At 53.3% G+C, this 27838-nt stretch overlaps 1 protein-coding gene across 4 annotated transcripts; it reads left to right on the top strand.

Annotated features, from left to right (window-relative positions):
- Positions 1 to 257: 257 nt before the first annotated feature.
- ST14 (suppression of tumorigenicity 14) lies at positions 258 to 21262 on the top strand. 4 transcript variants are annotated; one of them, XM_018078732.1, is made up of 19 exons: positions 258 to 578; positions 10753 to 10912; positions 11141 to 11268; positions 11820 to 11890; positions 12324 to 12484; positions 12913 to 12948; positions 13362 to 13599; positions 13728 to 13867; positions 14287 to 14384; positions 14862 to 14971; positions 15788 to 15918; positions 16164 to 16268; positions 17332 to 17439; positions 17811 to 17924; positions 18117 to 18245; positions 18581 to 18767; positions 18906 to 19180; positions 19459 to 19595; positions 20090 to 21262. In XM_018078732.1, exons 1-19 carry the CDS (start codon positions 573 to 575, stop codon positions 20249 to 20251), a joined length of 2496 nt encoding a protein of 831 aa, XP_017934221.1. In that variant the 5' UTR covers positions 258 to 572; the 3' UTR covers positions 20252 to 21262. The 4 variants fall into 4 exon arrangements, with proteins under 4 accessions (XP_017934221.1, XP_017934220.1, XP_017934219.1 ...); XM_018078731.1 differs by lacking the exon at positions 258 to 578 and adding an exon at positions 2590 to 2672 and having other exon boundaries at positions 18120 to 18245; XM_018078730.1 differs by lacking the exon at positions 258 to 578 and adding an exon at positions 2590 to 2672.
- Positions 21263 to 27838: the final 6576 nt, after the last annotated feature.

Genomic DNA, 27838 nt, shown 5'->3' with positions numbered 1-27838 from the left:
GGAGGGCACTGCCGGTGAAATTTGAATTTGGGAGTCACACTGAGAGCAGGATCCTTGAGGCACACTGCGGGAGGCAAAGCTTTAGGCACTGACTGAACCTGGTGTGGATGGATGGTGCTCCTTTGCTAGAATTCCTGGGAACTGCCTCCACCAGAAGCCTTTTCCCCCGCAGGCAGCCGGCCTTCATTTCTTATGTAAGCAGCTACGCTCTTCCCTTCTTTCACGTGGATGGCATTCCCAGGGCTGGGAGCTGATGCAGAAGGATCCCGCCTGTCCAGCGAGAGTTTGCTGCTCCTGCAGCTGATCCCTGTCTCCCCTGGGATTCTCCTGGGGTTCGAGCTCAGTGCGGTTTAGCTCTTGCAACTCGCACGCGATTCTGACCAAGCCGGACTTGGTTCTCAGATTTCAGGGCTCTCCTTCTTCCCAAAGGCGTGTTAAACCCCGGCTCGGCTCTTAGGATGCTGTTGTGGCCAAACTGAGACAACGTGAGGAGGGGGAGGCGACGGCTTTTCTTGGATAAACTGGTCCCAGTGGGAACAAGCAGAGACTTTGTCGCTGACTGCTGCCATCGCATGCGGGTAAGTGCCTCGAACTTTATGCTTTGTTACATTTTCAAAGTGCCTTGGCTGGGCTCAGCATCCTTCAGTATCACTGGAGGGACACAGGGAAATCTCGCCACAAAAGCACATGGCAGACAGGCTGGGAATCGCTGTTTTGTGTTTTAGGGCTGTACAGTGCCCAGAAGGAGGGGACCCGCTGCTAACACGGTGACTCTGCAACTGCTGCAGCACAGCCTTGAGCTGCAGCAGAGAAACGGGAATCCTGGCATTATTTAGGACTCTAAACCAACAGCCTCCCAGCTACATAACATTTATATTTAGCACGTGTATTGTTTGTTGTCTTTCCCCACGGCGATTTCGTCCCCTTGTTCAAAGATTCAGTTGGGCTCGTGAATTAGTTTGTAAAATGTCAGTGGTGTGAAAGACAGAACACGCTGAGTTTTCACAGCTCTGTGGAAAGTCAGGAGTTGTGGATCTTTGCAGGAGATACCAGAGTGAATCTGCCTCTTGCCCTCATCAGCCACATCCCGGAGCACGGGTGGAGATCAGTCCGTACCCTGAACAGGAGAAATGTGTAGAATCCAAGGGCAGTGGCTCAGCCGGGACCAGCTGCTTTGTACCCAGGGGGGTATTAAGTCCGGCGGGTAGGGAGTGGCTGTAAAAACAGGGTTGGGCACCAGCGGGAGGGCTGAATACTCTGACATCACCAGGCTGACTAACACAGCACCTTTTTGAAGGGGAATACCTTAAATCTAGGGATATTTCCTGCTGTGCGGTGGGTGGGATTCTGGCAGCTGCTGAGGGGGCAGGGAAGGCGGTGGAGGACGTATTTCTACAAGAGCCCAGAATTTACGTTGTGTTTTTAACAACAGCGGGACCACAGAACTCACACCATCTCTTTTTTCCCCCAAAAAACACCCGCTAAAGGGCTGCAAAACTTATGCTCTGCAGGAGACATTTTAAAACAAAAGTGACCCAGCAAGTGACTGAATCCCTGCGGGGTGTGATCAGTGGGCAGCTCCTGTTACACCAGAACGAGAATTCTGGGAAATTTAAGTGTTCAAATGTGGAAAAAAGTCAGTTTCAGGGCTGTATGCAGTTGGTGTAAAGAGGTGGTCGGCAGTTGGTCGGCAGTGGGATGGCCAGTTTAATCTTGGATGGGCATATCACATGTTGGTTTGGATTGTCATATATAAGATAGAAAAGGGAAGAACTTTTCCATGAAAATTTGATCCAGATATTTTAATCTTGACTTGCTGTTGAGTGCGAGAAACCTAAATATTGGAGCGTGTGTGGGGAAATCATCTTTCCAAGAAGGGGAAAACGATGGAGTAAACCAGTGCAGTTTCAGTGTAAGAAAACCTCTTTCAAACCTGCATTATATCATTCCCGGAACCCCGGTCATTGCTGCTGGTCCCTCCTTCTCCTGTCCGTTTAATATTAACCCACACAGTGCCGGGGGCTGTTGCTGATGTTTGAGCACCCCCTGGGTGCCACCTTTGGGCACACGTGCAGTTTCTGCAGGACTTCCTACAGTGCTGCAGCCTGGTTGAGGGCAGGTTTCAGGCTGGCATAAAGGGAACATTTTGCTTTGGTAGGCTCTGAGTGCACCGATGTTTTGGGGAACAGCAGAGTAAAATCCTCTTTGCAGGGGGGTTTCATAGTGTGACAGTGCTGTCACCCCAGAAGGGATGAGACCATGGGTACACAAAGCTTTTCCCAAGGAGCTGTGAATTCCTGGGTGCCAGCCAGCCGTCCCGCTTCTGGTGATGAAAGATTTCTTTGGTTTCATTTCCTAAAGCAAAGCACGTGGCTGAAGGGTCCCTTGGATGACGCAGAGCTCACGCGGGACTTTTGGGCGCAGCTTTTGGGGCACCTGCGGACACTTGTCCCTGTGCAGGAGGAGAAGGCGGGAGCTGCAGCGGGACACAGAGCCTCGGAGGGCCCACGGGGCGTTTCCACACCTGGCAGGACAGGGAAGGAGGAGCCGGGCACGGTGCCCAGGCCGGAGCCAGCGCGCCATGGCGGCCTGAGCCCCGCGGAGCCGCCCTGGCCATGGAGCACGGCCCGGCGGCCGCCGGGGCCGGCATGAGGTACAGCGCCCAGCCGCAGGTGAGGGCACGGCGGGGGCTCCACGCGGCCTCCAGCCTTTCCCGAGCTGCCGCGGCTCCGCTCGCTCCGGCCCCTCGGAGCGTCACCGCTCAGGGCTGACCGGGGCGGCTCCGCATCCCTCGGGAAGGGGGGGATTCCAGCTCGCAGGAGAAGCTGTTTGGGGGACGGTGCCGAGCTCAGCGGGGCAGGAAAAGGAAAACCAGCTTTGGGAAAGTGGAAATCTCCACCCATCTGTGGTGGTGTTGGATCTCCTCGGTGTCGGCGCTGCTGTCGCTCCCAAGGTTTTGATTTCGCCTTAAACTGGGCTCTGGGGTTGGGACTAAAAGGCAACTCGGCGCAGGCGAACTGTTTGCAGAGCGTGGGGGCCGGGTTGTTTAGCAGCAGATCCAATTGAACCTGTACGAGCATTGGAAGGGCTCATTTTAACGCAGGGCTATGGGGCTTTGCTAATTAACCTCTGCTTTATCAGTGTGTTTGGAGCGAGTTTAAACCACAGTCTTGGCTTTTTTATGTAGGTCTTCCTGGCTGAGGGCTGGGCAGGGCCTGGTGGGTTTGGGTTGCACCTCCAGAGCCTGTTCTGTGCCACAGAGCTGTTTTAAACCAGGTTTTAGGTTAAAGCAGGACAGCAGCACTTCCCAGCTCACCTGCAGGCTTTGGGTGTCTCCAAGGCCTGGTTTAGTGGTTGTTATCTGGCAGCAACAAAGGAGCTGCCATTCTAGCACTGATCAGAAAATTGGCCTACAGCAAGAGACGTTTCCCTTGTCTCCAGCTCCGCTGTCCAAGGTGTGCCAGGGCCGTGGGCACTGCCAGGAGTGGGAAGGAGATGCTCTCGCTGATACGGTTCAGCTGGAGCTCCTTGTTCCCAGCCGGGTCAGGGTGACACTGTTGTGTGACATGATCTTCCCTGCCTGCCTTGTTCTCCTGGCAGGGGGTAGGTTTGTGCTCTGGTGTGTCTTTGTGCAGGGCTGAGGGCTTGAACGAGTCCCTTCCCTGGTTCTGGATCACTTCTCCCCCTGCATCAGTGCAAGAGGGACTGATCTGATCCAGGAGGACTTCCCTGAAGATGGTATCTGCCCTCCTGGCAGGAAACAGCCTGAGGAATTTGTCCCTCGTAGACTGGCTGTTGTCGGACTTGGCCCCCTATAAACACGACAGTGGAGGAAATGTGAGTGTTTTTGCCATTTCTGTCTCCTCCTGTGTCGGGGAAGGAGCTGTGACAGTTCTTGGGCTGAGGAGAAGCTGCTCGTCTTCCTTGGGAAGGTGCAGAGTGTCTCTCTGGGGTAGTGGCTGGTGGGTGAGCTGCTGCTCAGGCCAGTTTGGCTGCTGTTGGTGCCAAAGGCAAACAGGGATAAGGAAGACATGATGAGAAAAGGGCTGAGGCCAATTGAGAGTTCACCAGACCTTTGATCAGCAAACAAAAGTTCACTTTGTAAAACCCTTGAGGGAGCAGCGAGAGTGTCTTGAGGGCCTGGCTGTGGGGAAGGTATTGGAGCAAAGTTCTCCCCTTGCCCAGGGTAGAATGTGCCTTTTCCATCCAAAGGCCACGGAATAGACAAGCAAATAACAGCCTGTGTTATCTGGGCCATGGGCTGGGGTGGAGAGGGAGCAGCCTACAGGGATGGGTTTGCCAGGCAGAGGCTTTGCCCTGTCAGAGGTGCTGGTGTTTTCCTTGCTCTTGGATCCAGACATTGAAAACTCGAGGGCCAGGTCCACCTCAGAACTGTAGGGGCTGGTGAGGAGCGTGAGTGAAATGTCAAGAGGAGCGTTTGATCCACGTCTGGGGTGCAGCTGCTTTAGTTCAGCTGCTGGAGGCAGTTTTGTTTTCCAGACAGTGCTGTCTGTACCAGGAAAGACATATGAGTGATTTAAATAAGCTGTTTGCATCTGTGGCATATTTCTTTCAGCTCTTGGGACATCAGTGTGTTGTAAGGAGGAATTTCATGGCTCATAGCTACACGGATCAGGGCTGTAATGTAGCTTTATTCCCCACTTCTTCGCCAGAATTGCTAAGACTTAAGTGTACAGTTCTTTGCTACCACAGACACACAAAAGTGTGGTGGCTTTTTCTGAGCTGCTGAGATGCAGGACACAGCTGCAGTGATAAGCCTGGAGCGGGGCTCAAGCCAAGCCTATGCTGTCTCTGCAAACATTAACTTGAGTTTCTTCTGTAATAAACCCAAAGGAATTTGGTTTCTCGTATGACTCAGGGTGGTCACAAGACAATCGAATGCTGTAGAGGGTTTAGCTCAAAATTGGTGCGTGAAGTAGGTGTGTGTGACATGTCTTTCACTGTTGGCACCTGCCCTCCCTGCTGGGACATACACAGTCTGGAGGACTCTGGCCTTGAGTTCTTGCCCCATATTCCCTGTTTATTCATCATTTTATAGCTCCATTGCCCTCCATTGGCAAAGGTTCTTCAGTGCATTACTGCCCGTGGTGGGGCAGCACTGCGCAAATACGCCTTGGGGAAGCTTCGCTCTCATATGCTGCTTTCACGTTATTTCTTTATCAAGAGTAAGAGGACGAGTGAAGAGATGATTCTTATCTTTTTTTGCAGCAAGAATTGGTTCAGGAGTTGATTCAAGAGTGGTGTAGCTGTACTTGAGCTCCTTGGGTGAAGTGAGTTGCTACTGTAAACACCGTGTGTCAGCAGCTTTTGGATTTGTTTCACTACTTCTTGTGAGAAATAGGCTGTTTCCCCTCATGCTTTGGCTTTCAGTGTGGTCCAGGAAAACTCAGGTTTTGAAAATCTAACTTTCTTGGCTCTTTTTGCCACACAAGCCCACCCTGTTGATTTCAAAGCTGGGGCGTCCCAAGCTCTGAGCCCGTGTCCTGAGCTGCTTGATCAGCCAACAGGTTTCATTCCTCTCGTTTCTCATGTGGTATTTGTTTTAGTTTTTATTGAACACCACCTGAGGCGGGTGTGGCTGTGGAAAGAGGGAGGTGGGAATTGCCTCTTGGACACATGGACTAGGATCTGCAGGGTGTAATTACCCTCAAGAGCCTAACAGAGTCTCGTGACTCTGCTTCATCTCAGACCTCCCCAGGCCACCTCCAACGTGGCATTTTATGGGTTTCTTTTCTTGACCAAGTATATTGGTGTCAGACAATGGGGTTTTTGCTGTGAGACTTGCTTCGATTGCACACCTGCTCCTACCTTCTGTGATCTGTGCAGCTTTGGCCCTGTGGCAGACCAGCTGAGTCTGGAGTTGGGAAAGGTCAAGGGAAGAAGCTGAATCTCGTAGTCTGGTTCTATACAAACAAGTTATCTGGTGGTGATAAGGGACAGATGAAACTAATGGTTGGGAGCCCAGTCCTTCTGTGAGTGGGGGTCCTGTGAACGGATGCAGACACTGAGGGAGAGATGGAGCAGCTGCTTTGGACGAGAGGGGAGCAGTGAGGATTTGGGTGCCTGGGACACATCACATCGTCTTGCTGGGACTGCCAGACAAGCCAGAAACTAGCCTCTGTGGGGGATGCTCATCCCAGATAGACCACTGCTTTGTATACATCCCAGGAATCTTCTTACTCCGTGGCATGTCGCAGCGTTTCCATGATCCCCCTTTTGCAGGAGGATCTCTCTGCTTTCTGGGAAGATCTCCAGAACTGACTGTGTGGCTGTTCCCACCATCCCTGTGTGCCTGCTGAATTTCCTGCTGACAGAATTAGTCACTTCTGCATCTGGTTTGTCCAGTCTGGCAGAGCACAGTTAAAAATACATTGTGTGGCTTACGGAGGAGGAGTGGGAGGTCTGCTTTTCACAGGAATGAGCTGGGACTCTGCATGGAGGAATTGTGTGCAGGAGCCCTCTGAGAGCTCTATAAATCTGTGAGTGCTCCTTTTCCAGCTTTCCTTATGAAGTCAGTACTCCAGGAGAAACTGAGGCATGGAAGAACTAGGGCAGTGTCTGCCTGACCCTTTCACTGGATTGGCATGTGGCTTTCCTGCCACTGTGACCAGAACCCTCCAACCCTGCTGTGGCAGTGCCATTGAGGGCTGAGCAAGGAGGAGCAGGAGGAAGTAACTGCTCCAGTGACTAAGACAGAGAGAATATCAAGGGAGGTTTTCTGTTAATAATGTTTATTGGAGCAGTTTCCTCGAGAAGGGCGAGAGAGTCAGACCTTGAGTCACTTCGGGCTAGAGATGGTTTCTGCAGGAACCATGGACAAGGTGAGAGCAGGACATGTTCAGCTCCTCTTGGTTTAGAGCTGCTGCATTGGGCTGTTCGGAAGACGTGAGGGAAATGTGCAGCAGCCATTAACTAAAGGAGATTAAAATTTTAGTCATTATTTTCTTGGTTTAACTATGATCTTTGAGCTGGCCTTGCCTGTGATCTGGTCTCCACCCAGCTCAGAGGATGGTGACCAGGAATTTTTCCCCAAAGCAGGAGTGGTGGCAGTGAAGGGAATGTGGAGCACAGGGGTTGAGCAAGGCAGAGGCTGAGCCACTCGCTTTGGGCTCAGACAAGTCTGGTCCTAAGGTCAAACGGGTGTTTTTCGTGCTGAGTGTGGGCAGGGAGGATTCAGCCTCTTATTCAGAGGTTGGGACACGGGGCCTTGTCTGAGACCTTCCCGCAGGGCCTGATTCAGCATTCCAGTAGTGTTTGGGGGATGCTTCAGATCCTCAGGGTAGTGGGGAGAGAGTTTGCAGGAATGGCTCTTGCTTACCCAGGCTGTGGGTGAGAGCTCCTCAAAGCAGCTTCACACAAGTGTCAGCGTTGGCCAGGGAACATAACGGCCTCCATAAGGTTTGGGATGGGAGAGGACGAGAGCTAGAATACGAAACAGAGGGCAGGGAGGGAGGGAAACCTCTTTGGATCCGGTCTCGTATCTGCCTCCAATCACTGGGTAATTTCTGGCAGGTAATAGTGTCAGTGGCTGCTTGTGCACCTTGTACAGGAGGAGAGACAAAAATAAGCTCCCCAGGAGTCCCCACACTCCCGTCATTTCTCTTGTGCTGTGGGGGTTGCTGCTGTCTCACCTTTGAAGCAAGAGCAAACTGACAAAGGTGTGCTGTAAACTCACAGGTTTCATCCTTATTTTTTCCAAGAAAAGCAGAGGAATTGTCTAAAGAAAGATCAGATGGTGAGTTTTCCTGCCTAATTCCTTGGTCACACCTCAGCCACTGGAGTACCGCGTGTGTTTTGTGTGTGTTTGTTCATGCTGGAGGCAGAGGGAACCTCTGTTTGCCTTCTAATTTAATCCCACTGATGAGTTTCTCCCTTTAAGATAGATTTTTCATTGCAAAGACACAACCTTAGCTCAAAGAGGATGTTAAAATGCATCAGCCCCAGTGTTGTGCAGCCTGGCCTTGTACAGCAGCAGCTCCTGCTTGCCACTGAGCCCTGTTTTTTTCTGGCAGTTTGGTGAAACTCAAGTTTGGGAATTCTACAGTGTCCCCTCAGCAGAAGGGTTTTCTATTGGAAAATAGGGTTTTCTTTGTGCCTCTTCCTCACTGCCCCCAGGAAGTGTGAGGAAGTTGCTGCTGTGTGAACAGATACATCATTTAAGCCCCTGCGGTGGTTTTCTTGCCACAGGCTCCTGCAGATGTTAATAGGGAATTAAATACTTTGCTTTCTGCTACCAACAGCAATGTCTTGGAAGTCCTGGGAAGGCTCAGCACTGGGAGCAGCGCCACGGTGGGAGAGGGGAGGTGCTTGCAAGATTTGTGGCCAATTTCTTCTCTTTACCTGGTTGGGGGGGGTTATTGCATGATTGGAAACCTGAGGGGAGCCAGATGGCTGTTTGGAAGACAATATGTCAAACTTCAGATAGTCTTGACTTTGACTGAAGAGTATCTTTATTTAGGATGTCTGTATGTATTTAAGCTTTATTTTGCATCTTGACCATTTTAAAGTTTCCTTGGGTTATGTTGTCAAGCTTTTCCTGTGTGATCACAGAGGCCAAACAGCATTCAGAGTATTCCCAATGGGATTGTCCTCTGTGACCCTACTGGGTCTGTTTATTCTGGGGATGGAAACAGTTCTTTCAGCCCAGCTTTAGGCAGTAAATCCCACAAATGAATGAAGGTTCCTTCCCTGTGTTGCCAAATGATAAACTCAGAGGATTTTGAGAGCAGGTGATGTGAAAACTGGTTTGTTGCTCTGGTCGTGGTGGCCTTCTGGTGTTTGCAGAGGATTAAACTTGTAGTCCTTAACAAAACTCAGGGTAAGGTGCCTGTAACTTCAATTTCTGTTGAGAAGGGCCCCGGGCAAATACCACGGGGAGGAGGGGCTGTGGTGGGCTGTGGGAGGTGGGAGGAGAGGACAGGGGTTGGGTGAAGAAAAGGCCAAAAGGAGTGGGGGAATGGTGCAAGTGGGAGCTGGGCTTTCCTGCCAGGTGAGGCTTGGGAAAGATAAGATGGTGAAGCACATAAGGGAAGTGCAGTGAGGTTGCTTGAGTTTGCATGAGAATGCAGAAGGCTTTGTCAACAGCATCCCCTTTGCTGATTGTTTTTCCTAGAATCACAGGCTGGTTTGGGTTGGAAGGGACGTTAAAACTCACCTTGTTCCACCCCCCACTGCTGCCAAGGGCAGGGACACCTTCCACTAGACGAGGTTACTCCAGCCTGGCCTTGGACACTTCCAGGGATGGGGCAGCCACAGCTTCTCTGGGCAACCTGTGCCAGGGCCTCACCACCCTCACAGGGAAGGATTCCTTCCCAATATCCCATCCAACCCCATCCTATGCCAGTGTAAAGCCATTGCCCCGTGTCCTATGAAGCCATATCCCCCTTGTCCCTATTTTTTCTGACCGTTAGGGGCTTGTGACATTTGCACCAAATGAACACGAGCCATTAGAGTAGGTTTGTGTCAGCTCTGGGCTGGGAGAGGACAGGCAGTGTCTGACCCAGGGTCATGTCTGTGGGGCAGCCTTACCCCTTCCGGAGCACAGGAGTGTGTGTGATTGCCATGGATTTGGGTGAGTCAGCCCTTTGTGTCCCTGCTGTCATCAGAGCCCAGGGAGCTGCTGGATGCCTGGTAAGGGGAAAATGGGAGGGCAGTGAGCAGAAAGCTGAGGGATCCCTATGGTTTGGGCTGTTTGCAGCAGGTACGGAGCCCTTCCTACCTGAGAGAGGCACAGAATGAAAGTAGAAGCTGTGGTCAGCTCTGCCCACGAGGGTTTGCCAGCTCTGGGAGGACAGGAGGTGCCAGAGTGGGTGTGGATCCGGGCCCCTGACATCAGCCTGTGCCAAGGATGCTGTGTGGCATCCTCTGAAAACATCTGGATCTGCAGCTCTTCTGACTCCCCCTGGGCTGGAGATGCAGGTACATGAGCAGGGCAAGGATGGAGGGAGGGAACCAAAGGCTGGAGAAAGTGAAACCCCAGGGAACCGAGGGTTTCACAACTGATGCCACACAGGCCTTCCTCTTCTTCACCCAGCCCAGTGTGGGGTAGGTGGAAGCAAGAGCTGTGTGATGTGGGTGTCATTCCTCCTCTTTTTGGGATCTGCTCTTCCACATCTTGTCCTGAGAGTCTGACTGCCTGTGGTCTGTGGGGCAGACCACCAGCTGTCTTGTGTGTTCAGCTTAGTATTTTTGGTTTGTTTCTTTTCATGGGTGTTTCTGCTGGATGGGAGATTCCAAGCAGAAACACAGGAGGGCTGTTGGCCCGGGAGACGTCACAGAGCACTGTGAAAATGTTCAGGGAGGAAGTGGCTTGATTTGTTCTTTTAGAGAAATGCTATTTATAGTGTGCTGTGCCCCACAAGCTGCAGTGACACACCTTCCACCAGCAAAGGGGTGAATTTTTCTCTGCCGTTTCATCTGCTGGCAGGCACATCTCAGAGGTTGTGGGCTTGTGACCTGCCATGGTCACGGGAGGGTGTGTGGATGTGGCCCTTGAGCGCGTGACCTTGTGTTAGGTCCAGAAAGGAATTAGGTGTGTGCGGAAAAGCAAAGGAGAAGCCTTCAGGGTGCTGTGGGGTGGCTGTGGAGCTGCGACGCCGAGGTTTGCCTGTGCCCTCAGTGCTGGGGAGTTGCCGCGTTCCCTGTCCACAAACCTGCTCCAGGCTGCTCTGTGGTTCCACACCAGGCTTTGGGAACAGCCATCTCACCATCCTGCCTTCTTTCCTCTCCCAGGACATGAACCACCTGGACGAAGGGGTGGAGTTCCTCCCTGCCATGAACTCCAAGAAGGTGGAGAAGCGTGGCCCGAAGCGACACGTGGTCGTCACCGTCCTGGTTGTGGTTTTCCTGCTCGTCTCCCTCACCACTGGCCTCCTGATTTGGCACTTCAAATGTGAGTGTGACATCAGGAGGGTGGTGGCATCGAGGGTGATACCCTGGTGTTGTTACCAGCTTTTTTACCTGGTGTTGCTCACATGTGCCCTTCCTAGCTCTGGGAAGGCTCCAGGAGGTGGGAGGACACCACTTCCACCCCCCTGCCCCGATTGCTGTCACTGGGGACCTACTGTGCCATAATCCCAGCCCTCGCTGCCCTTCCTGACCCTGAACTCTTCCCTTCCAGACAGGAACGCACCCGTCCGGAAGGTTTTCAATGGCCACTTGCGGGTTCTGAACTGGGAATTCCTGGATGCCTACGAGGACTCCAGCTCTCCAGAGTTCAGCATGTTGGCCCAGAAGGTGAAAAGCACGGTAAGAGGCTTCTTGCATGCCTCCTCCTGCAAGCAGGAATTTTCCTCTTTCCCTGTGCCCATGGGGATATTTCGTGTAAGACTCCTTGGAGCTTCCTGGCTCCTCTCAGCTTTCCTTGCTCCCTCTGACACACTAGTTGGGAGCAGGGGCATGCCTTGGAGCTGGGTTGGCATCCCAGCTCCAGCCTGGTGCCATAGGAGCTGCCAGGGCACATCCCAGGGTCAGTGATGAATCAGGGCTGGGAGCTGAGGCAGGAGGGTGTCTGCCCTGCATGCTGAAGCCATGGCTGGTCTTGTCTCTCCCCTCAGAGTCAGGGATTTGTGCTTCCCCTGGGAAGAGCGGGGAGAGCTGAGTCAGAGGAGGCTGTGCTATGCTGGGTCTGGGCTCTTCTTGGACTCTCAGCTTTCCTTCTTCCTCTCTTTGGCTCTGCGGGTTCCTGCAGCCAGGGATGCCGGGTATGTGCCCACAGTGGGCTTGAAGCTCTGTCTGTCTGTAGCCTTTCCTCCTTCCTCATTTCTAGATGTGCTGAACCCTCCCTTCAACCCTTTCAGGTGGAGGAGATATACAGGAATCATGCAGATATTGGCCCTTACCACAAAGAGACAGTGATCACTGCCTTCAGGTGAGTCTTCAGTGCTGCCTGAGCCAGGTCTGAGAGTGGAGGAGGGCAATGCTGGGATATCACACAGATATTTACCTTCATTCCCGGGGTGCTGTGGGTGGAGGCACCCAGTAGTCACCATGAGTGACACAGGAAAGGATGGGCAGTGAAAAGCGACCCGAAAGTGTGTTGTTTTCTGGCAGATGTCCTGGGAAAATCAAGGTGTGGTGAAGTGAACTGCAGTGGGTGGTACCTGGCAGCTTTGAGAGGGACTCCCCAGGGTGGCAGCGGCCTTTACTGGGCATGGTTTGCTTAACTTACCCTTGAGACTCTCCCTTCCCCATGGCTAAAATCCAAAAATGTCTCATCAAGTAGCCTGGCCCCTTCTTCTAGTGGTACTTGAGCCTTCCCATGTCTGTCCTTGCCCTCAACCCAACAACTGCCCTTCCCACAGCGAAGGCAGCGTCATTGCCTACTACTGGTCCGAATTCCTTGTCCCCAAGTACCGGGAGCAGAGCTTGGACAGGGCGATGGCCGACAAGCAGAGCCTGGTGCAGAGGTGGAACCCCCGCCTGCGAAACCCCCTGCTGAAGGTGGAGTCGGTCATCGCTTTCCGTGAGTGTTGGCTCCGCCGTCCCTGGGCCTCCGCGTGGGACTGGGGGGACATGTCACTGGAGAGGGAAGGTGCTGGCCACAGCCCTCCTCTGGGGGCCTTCAGACAACCCTCAGGGTGGGTGTAAGGACCTGGATTTCACAGCATGGCTTAATGGGATGTACAGACTGGGGAAGGCTGCACAGACCTGCTCTGTGTTCTCCTCTGAGCTGAGTGCAGAGGGACAGGGATGAATCCTCCATCTGCTGAGGAAAAGCTCAGTCCCTCAGCTCCCCAGAGCCTGAGCAGGAGCAGCCTGCCCTGGCCAACCTGCAGGGAGAGACCCCACAAGCAAGGCCAGATCAGTGCAGGTCCTGGGGACGACCTCAGCTATGTGCCCAGGGATTTTCCATAGCCCGAAGGATGACACCAGCTCTGTTTTCTCCTGCAGCTGTGGACCCCAGCATAGCTCACTCGGCCCGAGACAGTAAGTACAGTTCTTCAATCTCAGTGGCCTCTTTAGGGTGGTGATTTCCCTTGCAGGATGGGGAAGGGTCTGGAGAGGGGTACTCTGCATGCAAGGCAGACCCCAGTGTGCTCCTTGGAGCTGGTGTGGGGTCAGACAGAGTGTGGCACAACTGTTATCCAGCAAGCATGTCCCCTGCAGAGGCATCTGCTCAGGGACAGCCTGCAGGCAGAGGAGGAATTAGTGTCTGCATCCCAGGGAAAGGCAGGGCAGAAGCTCCTCGTTTGCCTTGTTTCCTGGTTTTAAGCCCAGCTGGAGCCACCGTTCTCATTCACAATCCAAAACGCAGCACTGTAACAGCTACTGAGAAGAAATGACCTGTACCCTGGCTGGAACCAGGACTCCTTGCTAACTGTTCCCTGCTCTCCGGGCAGACAGCTGCATGTTCTCCCTCCACGCCAAGGAAGGGCAGGTGACCAGTTTCACCACGCCGGGCTTCCCCAACAGCCCGTACCCCAACAATGCCCTCTGCTACTGGGCACTGAGGGCAGATGCCAGCTCTAGGATCAGCCTCACCTTCAAGACCCTGGAGCTGGAGCCCTGCAGAGATGACAGTGACTATATCAAGGTCTACGACTCCCTGAGCCCCGTGGAGCCCCACACTTTGGTCAGGTCAGTGTCCCCGGGATGTTCCTGTACAGCACTGAGCACTGAGATTCCTGCTGGGACCTGAGCTCCTGTCCCTGCTCGGAGCTGACCTCTGCAGCTGTGCCTCATGGATTCTGTCCTTTGCTTCCTAGGCTTTGTGGGAATTACGCCCCATCCTACAACCTGACCTTCCTGTCCTCCCAGAACGTCATGCTCATCACATTGGTTACCAACAAGGAGGGGCGATTCCCTGGCTTTAAGGCTGAGTTCTTCCAGCTCCCAAAGATGAAAGGTGAGCAGAGCCCTTGGCCTGTTTCCCCCACCTCTCCCTGCCAGGGGCAGCTGAACAGGGAGGTGGGTGTGGCTGCGGTCAGTTTGTCAGGGATGTTTCCAGGGCTGGAGCACCTGGAAACAGGTCACATCTTGGCCTTGCCCACAGTGCTCTTGGCTGCTGTAATGATGTCCCTGAGGAGGCCAAAATAGGTGTTACGTTGGGTTAGACATGCAGATTGATGTACGCAGGAAGCACCTAATTGATCTCTTGGGTTCTCTCAAGCCTTGGAGCAGAACTGGTCTCTCCAGAGGGTGACTTAACCTTGTTAGACACTGTTGCCTCTGCCTCCCTTCCTGCCTCGGGTGACAGCCAGCTGAGGCTTGGGCAAACCACATCTCTGAATCTCTAACCTGTTTTCGTCTTGTGTTTATCTTCAGCCTGTGGTGGGACCCTGAAGGGAGAGAGTGGCACCTTCACGACTCCCTATTACCCGGCACACTACCCCCCAGACACAGACTGTGTGTGGAACATTGAGGTGAGGTGGGCCCTCTCTGTCCCTTCATTAGGCTGTCCAATGACTCTGGTCGTGCAGACGCAGTCCAAGGGAGCTCGCAGCAGCTGCTGCCCTGAGGCTCTGAGTCTGGCGTAGCTGAGGGAGGTGTTCAGAGCTGGGGGCAAAGGCTGAAGAGGCAGTGAGAGGCCTGAACCCCATGTGACACTTATAGTAGCCCCCGAAAAACTGTAGCTTCACACAAAAAGCATGAAAGTGGGAGCTTTGGGGCAGTCCAGTCACTGGCTGGTGACCAGAGGTCTGGCTTCCACCCCCTCTGTGTGCCTGTTCCATCAGAGATCCTGCAACTGGGGTGGCTCATAGTGACTTTTATGAAGGTTTTTCTTTTCCTTCTGGAAAACTGACTTCTTCCTGTTATCTTCTATCCTCTTCCCATGAAGCTTATTCCCTTTTCCTTGCTCCAGAAAACAGCATCCCCACTGACTCTGCTCGCTTTTGCAGGTTCCCTCTATAAAGAATGTGAAGGTGCGTTTCAACATGTTCTTTGTGCTGGAGCCCGGGATCCCCGTCAGCTCCTGCACCAAGGACTATGTGCAGATCAACAGCACAAGGTGGGTTGTCGGGTGCTCTCTGACCCATGGAGGGGCTTTGTTTAGCAACACAGAACTTTGTGCTTTCCTTAAACCTGCTGTGAGAAGTGTGCTGGTGCTCTTTAGGATGGGATGAGGCAGGAGGGTGCTGGGATTTACCCTGTGGTGAGAGGGGAACCCCAAGCTTGGGGATGAGACCCAGCTGCAGCTGAATCCCCCCAGATTCTGTCATGGCACATGGCTCATGTGAGGGAAGGCAGAAACTTCTGGGATGGGTTTGCTTGAATGAAGAAATCTCTGTTCTCAGGACAGTTCCGTTGTGTTCTCTGATGCATTTCCTGATGTATTGGCCATATGCTGTTACACAGCGTGATGGAACCTGGGCCAGACAACTTGGTACTGCACAGGGACAGGATTAGTCTTGTTTCGCAATGTTTTGGGCAAGGAAGCTGACCCTGCCTCAGAGAGAGGGTTCTGAGTAGCAGCACTTGCCTCTACAGTCCTGAGTTCCTGCAGTGCTGCTTGTGTACATGGTCACACCTGCCTGTGGTGGGATGGGATCCTGCACAAGTCCAGCATATCTGAGATCAGACACATCACTGAGGCAGGCAGGGATGTGGAAAAACTTGTTCACAGTCGTTCTTAAGGTCACAAGCTGGTGTTTGCAACTGGCTCAAACCTACTGTGAGTGGCAGCAGAATTTGGACCCTGAGGCCTGGCAGTTTGTGCTGGGATCAGACCTGCTCCCTGCTCTCCTGCCCCCTCAGCTCTGTGCCGATGGGACGTCAGGGATGGAAGGAAGTTCACTACAGCACTTGACTCCCCTTTGCCCTGCAGGTACTGTGGGGAGCGCTCCCAGTTTGTAGTGGCCAGCAGCACCAACAAAATCCAGGTCCGGTTCCACTCAGACCAGTCCTACACAGACACGGGCTTCTCTGCAGAGTACCTGTCCTACGACTCCAGCGACCGTGAGTTGGAACCCTGGGGCTGGGGGAGAAACTGATTTCCCTGAGATCCAGAGCTGCTCCTCCTCCGTGCTTCCCTAGCCTTTTCCAGGGGCATAGCAGCTTGTCTTATTTTACCGCAAACCTCATTGTGTCTCTGCTATGTTCTGCTGGAGGCAGGCACAGGGAGCACTGTGTGCTTTGGGGAGGTGATGTAGAGGGGACACCTGGAGGGCTCACGTGGGGTTTTGCTCCCTTCCCCCTCCCAGCCTGCCCTGGGAAGTTCACCTGCAACACGGGTCGCTGCATCGACCGGAGCATGCGCTGTGACGGGTGGCTGGACTGCGTGGATGGCAGCGACGAGAGATCCTGCAGTAAGTCCATCCTTGGTTTCCCTTTGGCATGGTATGGCATGGGAAGGGTCATGATGCCCTGGGGTGGCTGTTCTGGGGGTATTTGTTCTGGGCAGTGTGCCTCGGTGCTGCCTGGAACCAGCGCTGCCGCTGTTCTCCAGACTGCAGTGAGAGGCGCTCGACGTGGGATCTGTTTGGGATCCTTTCCCAGCCTAGGAGCTGTGAATTTCTGCTAATCCGGCCCTCTCCCAGTGGCATCTCTCTCCATTTCCAGTCCCACTCAGCTGGGAATGTGTTTTTCTGTGTAATCCTCCTGGTTGTGGGTTTGGCTGAGCTGGGTGTTGTGAAGGGACACCTTTTGTTACCCAACCGGGCAGGCTTTGCAGAGCACATCTGGAAAACCTGTGGGATACATGGAGTTGTGTCTTTGTGCAACAGGTTTTCCTCCTGAATTAGCAGAGCTGTCCTGTAGTTAGTGTTACTGTCCAGGGTCTGCGGTTCATTAGAGAGGATGGAATCCCCTAGATTGGGATCTGGTTCCCAGGGGAGTGGTAGTTTTCTGAGGAAGAGTGGCCCATGATCAGGATTTCTCAGGTGCTTTCTTGCTGCTTGTAGCAAGTGCTTTGCTTCAGTTGTTGCCTGAGGCTGTCCTGCAGTGATGTCAGCTTCAGCCTCTGCTGCCTGAGACAGGACAGTTCCAAATGGTTTGGTTCTCCAGAAAATTGGAAATACTGTGCTGTAGCCCGAGTGCGTCGTGTATCTATGTACATGCGCACGGTCTCGAGCTGTTTGGTGGGTTCCCAAGTGTTTGCACACCCACTGGGAGAACTGCCATGGTGGATGGGTCGCTGGTGACTCCACAGGTGCCTTTGCAGGTCTCTCCCCTGATTTCTAGCATTGGAAGGGACTGCCCAGGGAGGTGATGGGAGTCCCCATTCCTGGAGGTGTTTAAGACATGGCTGAACATGGCACTCAGTGCTCTGGTCTGGGTGACAAGGTGGGCATCGGTCACAGGCTGGACTCGATGGTCTTGAAGGTCTTTTCCAGCCCTAATGATTCTGCGATTCTCACTGCCCTTTTCCAGGCTGTACTGAGCAGCAGTTCAGGTGCCAGAATGGTTGGTGCAAGCCCAAGTTCTGGGTTTGTGACAACGTGAACGACTGTGGTGACAACAGTGACGAGCTGCAGTGCAGTGAGTGACTCGCTGAGGGCTGGCGTAAAGGGGACTGGGAGTGTGGAGGCTTGTGGGATGGAGGGAAGCAACTGCTGTGCTGGAAATGAGTGGGCAAGAAACCCAAAATAACAGCCAGGCACGGGGCGTGGGAAGGACTCATCTGATGCAGCCTCCTTGAGCCCCGAGCGAGAGCTTGGAGGAAAGAAGGATGTGCAGAGGGGTAGGAAACGTGGGTTTTGGGGAAAGAAAGGACTGAGTAACTGGGGGGTGGTGTGCAGTTTGGAGAAGAAGAGATTGGAGACACAGGATGGTGGAGCTGCAGAGACTTTACTTGGGGAAGGCGCTGCAGGATTCCTGCCCTGCCCTCAGGAGCTGCTCTCTGTCCCCAGGCTGTGCAGCTGACAGCTTCAAGTGTGACAACGGGAAGTGTGTCCCCAACGCACGGAAGTGTGACGGGAAGGATGACTGTGGGGACGGGAGCGACGAGGGCGGCTGCAGCACAGGTGAGGGTGGACTGTGGGGGTACCTCCCTCGGATGCAGCCTCTGATGGATTTCTTGGTGGTTGGGCATCCTGGCGTGTGTTTTCTCATGGGGTTGGCATGTCCTGGAGATGGGGGGAAGAGGTGATGGGCTCCTGGGCGGTGTGACCTCCCCAGAACTGGGTCTGACCCCTGTCTCTCTGTCCTGCCTGCAGCAGGTCAGACAACAGTGCCCTGCAAGGAATACACGTACAAGTGCCGCAGCGGGCACTGCATCAGCAAACAGAACCCTGAGTGCGACGGGGAGCAGGACTGCGAGGACAACTCTGACGAGGACAACTGCAGTGAGTGCCCTGGGAATGGGGGGAACACTGGATTCTAGGCCGGGCCTCTTAGAGAAGCACCCCAGTGTGGCAGAGAGAGCCTCTGGGTATTTCTGTGTGGTGGCTTGATCTGGAAATACCAGGATGTGTTCTATATCAGCCTGGGGAGTGTCTGCGTTGTTCAAGATGGGGAATACAGGAATATCTGCACATTTATGTATTTAGGAAGTAAATATTATAGCCCTCCCTGACATGAGTAATGGGGCACTCGTGCTGTCAGATATCCCCAAGGAACAGAGGGGAGGTATGGAATGGGAACAGGAGTAACCAAGCACCCCTTTCCTTCCCCACCCCAGACTGCGGGACCCGCTCCTACGTCAGGAAGTCGCGGATCGTCGGCGGGCAGAACTCGGACGTGGGAGAGTGGCCATGGCAGGTCAGCCTGCACGTCAAGGGCCAGGGCCACATCTGTGGGGCTTCGCTGGTCTCGGAGAGCTGGCTTGTGTCAGCAGCTCACTGCTTCCTGCCCCTGCAGGGCATCAGGTACAGGAGAGCCGGGTCCGTCCCTTTTTAGGCATTTCAATAGGAAACCACCAATTTTGAGAGGCATTTCTTGAGGAAACTGTTTAAGGCAGCGAGCTGTGAGATGGGGCCTCACCCTGTGTCTCGTGCCCTGTGCAGGTACTCGGACCCCAGCCTGTGGACAGCCTACCTGGGCCTGACCGACCAAGGTGACCTCAGCGGCCCCAACGTGCAGACACGGAAGATCAAGCGCGTCATCTCCCACCCCTTCTTCAACGACTACACCTACGACTACGACATTGCCGTGCTGGAGCTGCAGAGCCCCGTCACCTTCTCGGCCGTCGTCCAGCCCATCTGCCTGCCCGATGCCACCCACAACTTCCCCGTGGGCAAGGACCTGTGGGTGACTGGCTGGGGAGCGACCGCGGAAGGAGGTGAGCGCTGGTGTGGGAATTTGGGGCTGCACTTACGTATTTTATATAGTTTTCCCAGAGAAACTGTGGCTGCCCAATCCCTGGAAGTGTCCGAGGCCAGGTTGGACAGGGCTTGGAGCAACCTGGGCTAGTGGAAGGAGTCCCTGCCCATGGCAGGGGGTGGAACAAGATGAGCTTTAATCCCTTCCAGACCATTCTGTGATTCTATGATTTTTGTGTTTCTTGAGGGCAAAAAAGTGGGAGCTGCTTCAAAATATGTATTTTACTTACCCTCACAGGCACTGGAGCCTCCATCCTGCAGAAGGCAGAGATCAGGCTCATCAACCAGACTGTGTGTAACCAGCTCCTGACGGACCAGCTGACGCCACGTATGATGTGTGTGGGGATCCTGACTGGAGGTGTGGACGCCTGCCAGGTAGGGCAGCACTTGGAGTTAGTGCTCTTTGCTGTTTATTCATTAGGGAGGCAGGCCATTTGCACTTATATTTACACTTTTAACCTACAACAAATGTATGTGAATCCTCCTGGATTCAGACAATGGACAGATTGGAATGGGTGCCAGCAGCAACTTGTGTCGACACATGACTTAGTCTCAAAAAGTGCAGGACTTACACTCAAAAACATCTGACCAAGTAGGAGATACAACCCCATCCAGCTTCTGGCTGTTCGTTATTCTTAGTTAGCAAGACAGGCTGCTTGATTTTATAGCTGTGTTCTGGCCCTGTAACTCTTATTGCCAGACTTAAATATTTGTTTCAGGGAACGGCCAAAAAATTGTGCTGAGTTAGAATTGTTTTTGAGATGTGGAGTTTTACTGACTGATTATTTTTTGCTCAGTTTTGACTTCAACACTTTGTATTAGGACGCTGTTGGGGGTTGGTGCTCATGCTCCTGTGTGTTTGTGTGCAGGGAGACTCCGGGGGCCCCCTGGTCAGTGTGGAGCCCAGCAGTCGGATGTTCCTGGCCGGAGTGGTGAGCTGGGGGGATGGCTGTGCCCAGAGGAACAAGCCTGGAGTGTACAGCCGGCTCACCAGCCTGCGAGACTGGATCCAGCAGCACACAGGCCTCTAGGGATGGATGGATTCCTGCCTGGACACCTCTTGGACAGTGCTGGCTGGAGACACTTGGCACTGCCAGCTATGCACAGCCTCTACTGTGAACTTCAACCCTCCCTCTACCTCGCTGTGAGCGCCTGGGACTCCCTGTGCACCAGAGCTGATGGTTTGGTTCAGTCTTTAGTGTTCCCAACTTAGAAATTCATGTTTGGAGAAGTTTTTCCCCTGGTGGGTAAGCTAGTGCAGCTCCCATGAATGAGCCATCATTCAAGATTACGTATAATAATAAACTTAAGAAATAAAAAAAAAATAATTAAATTTTAAAAAAAGAAAAAAGAGACAAACACTTTTTGTTTAGAAGCAAACTTTATTGGACAGGTTCAAAAACATGCTTTCAGAATATATTCTAAGTCCTGCATTTGTTTTCAAATGGCCATCCACACTGTGGTGTTCAGTTGTGAGGGGTGGAGAAGGGAGGTCTTACCATCGTTTTAGGGGAGTCCCCTTCTTGTCCCATGCTGTGGTCTTATCCTTCTGTCCTCTGTCCAACTCAGCTTCTGGCCTGGCTGAGTCCAGGGCTGGAGGCCAGAAAGAGAGAACCCATCACTCACCCTGAGGGAAGCCATGGGAAGAGCTGCTTGCACAGATGGAGACCCCAAGGCCATTGGCATCCCCACACTGTGCCTTAACTCCACTCTGGGCTGAGCTGATACAGCTTCTGCTGAGCTCCAGGTGCCTGAAGCGATGGTGGAGAGCACAAAGGCTGCACTGAATCCGTCCTGGAGTGCTCCCTGCAAGGACAACATGGGTCAGCTGTGCCCACACCAGCCTTACACTCATCCTAGTTTTGTAAAGAAAAATGTGACTTGTGAATGTGCTGATTTCCTTCCTCTCTCCTGTGTAGCCTGTTCTTGCTCCAGCAGAGCCCACTCCAGTTGAGTTGAGTTAGTACCTTCCTTACCTGTAAATATATTGTTTTGTAAAACTCCCTGAAGTGAGATGCTCCAATAAACTGGGATATTTTCTAGTACTGTGCCTGTGTGGTTCTTCCTGAGCTTCTGTGCAAATATTCCTGAGTCAGAAACCAGCAGCACAGACCCCCAGTGCTAAGAGGAAGTGGAGCTGCTTCACATAAAACACTTGAATACTGCACCCCTGTGCACAGCAGCTCCACTGTGGTGAAGAAACAGAGTCTAGGGAGAAATCCTCACAAAAACCAGCTGTAAGGGCTCACAGGAGAATGGTCTGTGCCCCAGCCCTCTGCAGAGAAAGAGAGATAGGGAACATTTTTATATCTGTGCTTACATGATGCTGCAGCAACATAAAAGAAGCATTTACTGTGGTCACTGTTGCCCAGGGAGCAGCCGTTTGCAGCACTGAGCTGTCACAGCCAGTAAGGCACAAATGGTTTAATTCCAATGTCCCAGTTTGTAGGTAGCTCTGCCAGACAAGCCCCACAAAAAGCTTCCCTAAATTTGAGGTATTATGGATGATGATCCCCAGAAGTGGCCTGGGATAACAGGGTGCCATAGGAGTAAAGAGCCCCTGGCACCTGCACCCTGGGGAACTGCAGTGGGGATGTTCCATCACCTGCTGAGGACAAGATCCGGTGTCTACTCACTCTCTGTTGTGCCCACACATGGTCTGGGGATCCTGCCACATCCAGAAGGATTGCTGAGCCAAGCAAGGGTGCAGGAGATGCTTTTCCAGACAGAAGTGTGAATCCTGTGCAACCGAATCTGAAAGAGAAGTGTGTTCAGACAGGTTTTGCTTTACCAAGAGCAGTGTCACTCACCACAGATCCTCTTTCCTCCCCAACAGCCCCATTCCAGGCTGGCACTGAGCACGTGGGGGCTCTGAGGAAGCCAGGGGGGGCTCTGAGGGGCTGGCTCAGCCCTGCAGCCTTTCCTTGCCCTGTGTGTGCTGGAGTGCACAGACCAACAGAGCTCCTCGGATCTCATATCACCTGCCCTGAATTCCTGGCTTCTCCAAGCAACCTCTCAGTGAACTTGGGGTGAAGAGCTCCTTCCTCCCACTGCTGTGGGCTCACAGTTTCAACACAACTCGAGGGGACAATTTCAAGCCTTGTGTAAGATCACTCGATGCAGAAGCAGAGACAAAAAGCCCTCTGTGTTTGTTCTTGTCATCATAATATTTCTACTGTGCAGAGGAAGAGCCTGTTGTCCCACATCATCCTCAGTCCTACACCTGCAAGGAAAGGGCTCAGGCTTCCACAGCATTTCCCTCTGGCCAAGTACAAAGGTATGATCTGGCTATCCCTCCCTTCACAGCTCTTTGTGCTCATGGAAAAGGGCAACAAGGATGGACATGGATAAAAATATTCTTACAACCAAAGCACAAATAAAGCAGCAAGCGCCAAGCCTGACTCTTCTGTGTTTGATTTCAGAGCAGCAGCTGCCCCTCACTCACCCCACATTTCTCCCTCCATCCTCAGGCTCCATGGTGCAGGAATGGCTGCACCTGTACAGCATCCCACTGGAAAGGAGAGGTAACCATGAAACCTCACTGCTTCCTTCTGGGAGGCACCTTAGAGACAGAGATACCTGCAGGCTCTGGAGGAGAGGCTGACCTGACTGCTCCCCTGCACAGATCCTGCTGCTCCCCAGCCTCACAGAACAGACAATTTCCCCTCACACATCCCAGAAAAGAGAGAAACATCCCACCAACTGGCCACCAAAGGTACACCTTGCCCCCAGGCCATCAGTACAGCAGGACTATGTGGAAGCTCAGTTCCTGCTCCGACAAGAACCAGTCCTTCATAAGGATTACCAATAAATAAATAAATAATGCAAGAAATACAGAAACCCCCAGATCCCTGAGCTCCAGCCCCACTAGATGTCCCTCTCGGCCCAGGGAAGGGCTCCTGAAGCAGCATCACGAGGAAGGAGGTCCAGGGAAGCGGGAAGGAACAGGCTGCAAGTTCCAGATCCCTCTCCCGAAGTCCAGAGAGGAGGGGGCCAGGAGGAGAAAGAAAGAATGAGCGGGCAGGAAAGGGAAACAAGCGTAGGCAGGATGGAGAACTGAGCCAGGCAGCTCAGAGCAGCTGGCCTTGCCTGCAAGGTGCCCAAGTGAGGACTTTGGGGGGAACAGCAGTTCTGAATCAGTTTGGAAAGTCCCATCCCTCAGTTAAAGGTCCAAGAGCTCACTGGAAGTCACCAGCTCGAGTTTCATTCTTGCAAACAGCTGCTCGCAGGCTCTTCCCCCTCTCTCTCAGCACACTCAGAGGCATCAGAGAAAACTCTTTCACTTGTTTCATGTTAAAAGAGCCCTCTTGTCAGACCCCAGAAACTGCATTTCAGGTTGATGCAGCACACTTCTGACATCACAGGATTTCAGGAACACAAACACAAACCAGTCCCAGTTTGTGCTCAGAGCTGGTAGGGGCAAAACACCACTGAACTGGGGATACAAACTCAAGAGTCACATCACATGGTGGCAATGACCAGGAGTTTGTGTAATCCAGCAGCGGCTCAGGCTTGTCCCCAGGTACACAAAATACAAGGGGCTGGCATTTGTGTCTCACTGCAGTGGTCATCTTAGAAACTGTGAGAAAAGTAAAGAGATAGGGAACCCAACACACACACTGGGGGCAATCTCTCACTCTGGGAAGCCAACACAGTCAACAGGGTCAGGAAACAGGGAGCAGAGAGGGTTTTGTGCTGCTGGGAGTTATTTGGATACCAGGGCGCGGCGGGGGGGGGGCTGGGGGGGGGGGGGAGGCACATCCTCTGGAAGTGAACCCAGGCAAGGCTGCCCAGAAGTCAGCTCCCCAGTGGGACTTAAAGGAGACAAGCCCCCAGGAAGGCATGCCAGATCTCCAGGAGGAATTTACAGCTGATGAACCAAAGGAAGAAATCCCACACATTGCTTGGAGAACCTTTCACACCCCCTGGCTGCTCCCATGGAATGGCAGCAAAAGGATCAGGCTGGGGCTCTGCTTCTGCACCCTGAGCCCCACATCCCTTCTCTTTTGGATACCACAGGCTACTCCAGGCACCTTTACACCCACAGCAGTCTTGGGTGCTTAAAAAGTCCTTTTGGCATCAAGGATTGTCTCCTCTTCTGCCAGTCCCCACTTCTCTGCCCCCTGCCCTTCTTGGCTGGCCCCCAGGCGTCGATGGTCCCTGTGAGTCCCTGGCTCCTGCACTCACTCTTGGCCCTTCCACCAGCAGATCTCCTTTGTGCTCACAAAACCAGCCCCCACTACCATCCTGAATCACATCTTTCCTCACATTCATTACACCAGGTATTGTTCACTCCTGCAGCTGAGCGTGGCAAGGTTTAGACCTCACTTCATTATCCAACACATGCACAGCCAAGCCAGTGGGGCTGGAGAGCCTGAATGTTACCTGAGAAGTGCTAAAGAGGGGAGGAAAAACCCTCTACAGTCATTTTGGGACTTGTCTTATCTGGGAGACAAGAGCCTTTCACACAGACACCTGTGCCTGTTGACCAGTTCAGCACCAGTTCCCACCAGTAACAGCCTGTCCCCCACTACTCATGAGCTCTGAAGAAATCAAGTACTTAAAAACCCCATCTGTAAGTATCCAACATCTCTCACAAACCAGCAGGCTCAGGTTCTCTCTTCCTTCCTCCAAACCATTTTAGGCCTTGCAAGTGAGAAAGCAGCAAGTTATCTTTGCCCTTTAAATCACCACGGGTATTTCTGCTCTCCAGCCCCATCTGTGACAGCAAGGAAAATCACTTCACATACCACTGTCTGCTGCTGATTTGTTTCCCACACGTATTCCCCAACTTGCTACTGGGGAGATGAGCAGGGGAGAAAGAGTTAAAACCAGCACAGCAGCCAGGCCTGTAAGTGGATTGTCTCCGTCATATCCTTCAACAGCAATGATCTCAATCCACCAGGCAGATTCTGCCTCTCAGTTACTCCAACTCTTGTCAGGGCTGAAGGCTCACTAAATGCTGAATGCCTCAGCCCTGCTTGGTTTCTCTGCTCAGTGACTCCAGTCTAGGTTGTGCTGCTAAACTAGGGCTCCACAGCCTGTGAGGGCAGTTCACCCCAGATCCTGGAGTCACTGGGTGAACCAGCTCCCATGTCCTGAGTGCTGCAGCATCAACCAGAGAGCCAGAGGGAAACACCTTTTCTCCCCTCCAGCCCTCAGGGGCCATCAAGTGACACTATTTACAGACGTGGCAGCTGCCAGAGTTCCTGGAAAGCACCTGATCCAACACATGCCAGCAACTGTGTGGTGCAGTTGAGAGACATCTCAGGAGAAATCCAGGGCTGAGAGAGCCAAGTGGAGGCTGAGGGGTGCTGGATGGAGACTCTGGCCAGGTTTGGGAGCACAGACTTTGACAGAAAGGCTGTAGTAGAAGTGCTCCAGGGGAGCAGGTTCCCAGCAGCTTCCACTTGACACAGACAAACGAACCACTTGCCTGCTAAAGCAGAGCTTGCACCTAATCCAGCACTTTCCCAGGGCTCACAGTGGGGGACAAAAGGGACAGCAACTTCTATAAGTCAGCAGCACTGTCACCCCCAGGGAACATGAGATGCTTGGGCTGAGCCAGCTCTTCCCATCACCTCACTTCTCTCCAGCTGTCAGATGGTTCAGCTGTGCCAGGAGAGCAGCTCTGGTTTTCTCCTGAGAGGTGGGAGTCCCTTACTGCACACCAGCGACCCCAAGATCAGCAATGTTCAGGAAATGCCCATTTTAAATAGACAAAGCTGGTCTCAGCTCCATGTACAACCTAATAGGGGGGTTCTTCCACACAAATAGCAAAGGAGTTTTCCCCTGACCTTCCTCACCTCTTCAAAAGAAAACACCAACTGCTGAAGAGAAGCCCAGGGAAGACGCTCTGGGACATAATGGTGAACTGTAGGTGAGCTGTTTCCTTACCAGGTGTAGTGGGTTGACCCCGGCCAGCTACCAGGTACCCACTAAAGCCGCTCTCTCACCCTTCCTCTGCAACTGGACAGAGGAGAGAGAAAAAAAAAACCAGCTCAGAACTCATGAGTAGTGACAAGAGCTGGGAGAGGTCACTTACTGATCACCTTCACGGGCAAAACAGACTCAAAGTGAGGATAGTACTTATATTTACTACTAACAGGATAAGAGCCAAAGAGCGAGAAAAAAGCCAGTCTTGAAAACAGCTTCGCCCCACCCCTCCTTCCCTCCATGTTCTCCCTCCTCCCCCCCAGCAGTGCAGGGGGACGGGAATGGGGGTCACGGTCAGTCGTTTCTGCTGCTGCTCAGGGAGAGGAGTTGGAGCCCTTCCCCTGCTCCCGTGGGCAGACAGTCCTCGATGGACCTCTCAGCGTGAGTCCATCCCTCGGGCAGCAGCTCTTCCCAACCTGCTGTCCCGTGGGTCACTCTTCCGTGGGGTCAGTCCTTCAGGAATGAGCTGTACTGACGTGGGTCCCCCACAGGGGCCACGAGTCCTGCCTGGGAAAACCCTGCTCCGGGGCCTGGGCTTCCCTCTCCACGGGCTGCAGGTCCCTGCCAGGACCCAGCTCCATCCTGGGCCTGCCACGGGGTCACAGCCTCCTTCCTGCATCCCCCTGCTCCAGCGTGGGCTCCCCCATGGGCACAGGGGCACAGCTGCCCCCCCTGCTCTGCCCCACGGGCTGCAGGGACCTGGAGCACCTCCTACCCCTCCTTCTGCACTGCCCTTGGGGTCTGCAGTGCTGTTCCCATGTTCTCACTCTGCTCTTCCCTGGCTGGAATTCTTTCTGTGCAACACTCTTCTGTTCCTAAATGTGTTATCCCACAGAGGTGTTACTGTCGCTCCAGACTGGCTTGGCCTTGGCCAGAGGCAGGAATTCCGTCCTGGAGCCGGCTGGCATTGGCTGCACGGGACAGGGGAAGCTTCTGGCAGCTTCTAACAGAAGCCACCCCTGTAGCCCCCCCGCTACCAAAACCCAGCCACAGAAACCCACTACACCAGGAGTATTTTAGTGCTGCTGAGAACTGCAGAGCTGGCAAATTGGGACCCTCCTCTGGAATTCTCTTTCCGGCACATGCCAATGATGCAAGGTCTCACCTCAGCAGAGATCTCCAGTGATCCTCATGGCAGCCCAGACTTTGTGCAAGCACAGCTGGGTGCACACACAGCACACAGAGAAGGGAAGTAGCAGGAGAAAAAGACTGTGTGACATGAAGGGTGGACAGGCAGCACCTTCCAGCAGGAAATACCCAAGGCAGAAACAGCCTCCTGGAGTAGAGGTCACTGGCACAGGTAAGGTCTTTCACATCTCCTGCACTTGCAGCTTCAGGAATACACAGAGCTTCCAAAGGGGAACGGCGAGGAGGGTTGCCTTGGAGACTGCAGTAACACCATGCTGCCAGATGACTGGTCTCACACCACAGCAGGCACTTGCCAGAAGGGTGATCTCAGTCCTGTGTGCTGCATTATCAGACATTCCTGGAGGGAAGAGCGAAGCTGTCCAGGGATGGGGTGAATCAGGGTGCAGAGTTTGGTTCTGTATCTTACCCTTAGTCATGCTCTTTGCCCCCCCAGCACAGCCAGTGCTGTCAGAGCACAAAAACCCCTTCTCCCCAAGGAAGCAGTAGTTCCTCCCTTGGCACACGGAGGTTGGCAAGACTGGTGTGTGGCACGG

This window comes from Manacus vitellinus, unplaced genomic scaffold (assembly GCF_001715985.3).
Source record: "Manacus vitellinus isolate BGI_N305 unplaced genomic scaffold, ASM171598v3 scaffold_41_pilon, whole genome shotgun sequence".
In the NCBI taxonomy this organism is placed as follows: domain Eukaryota; kingdom Metazoa; phylum Chordata; class Aves; order Passeriformes; family Pipridae; genus Manacus; species Manacus vitellinus.
Note: the sequence above shows the minus strand (reverse complement) of the source record. Positions and strands in the feature narration are given on the sequence as shown.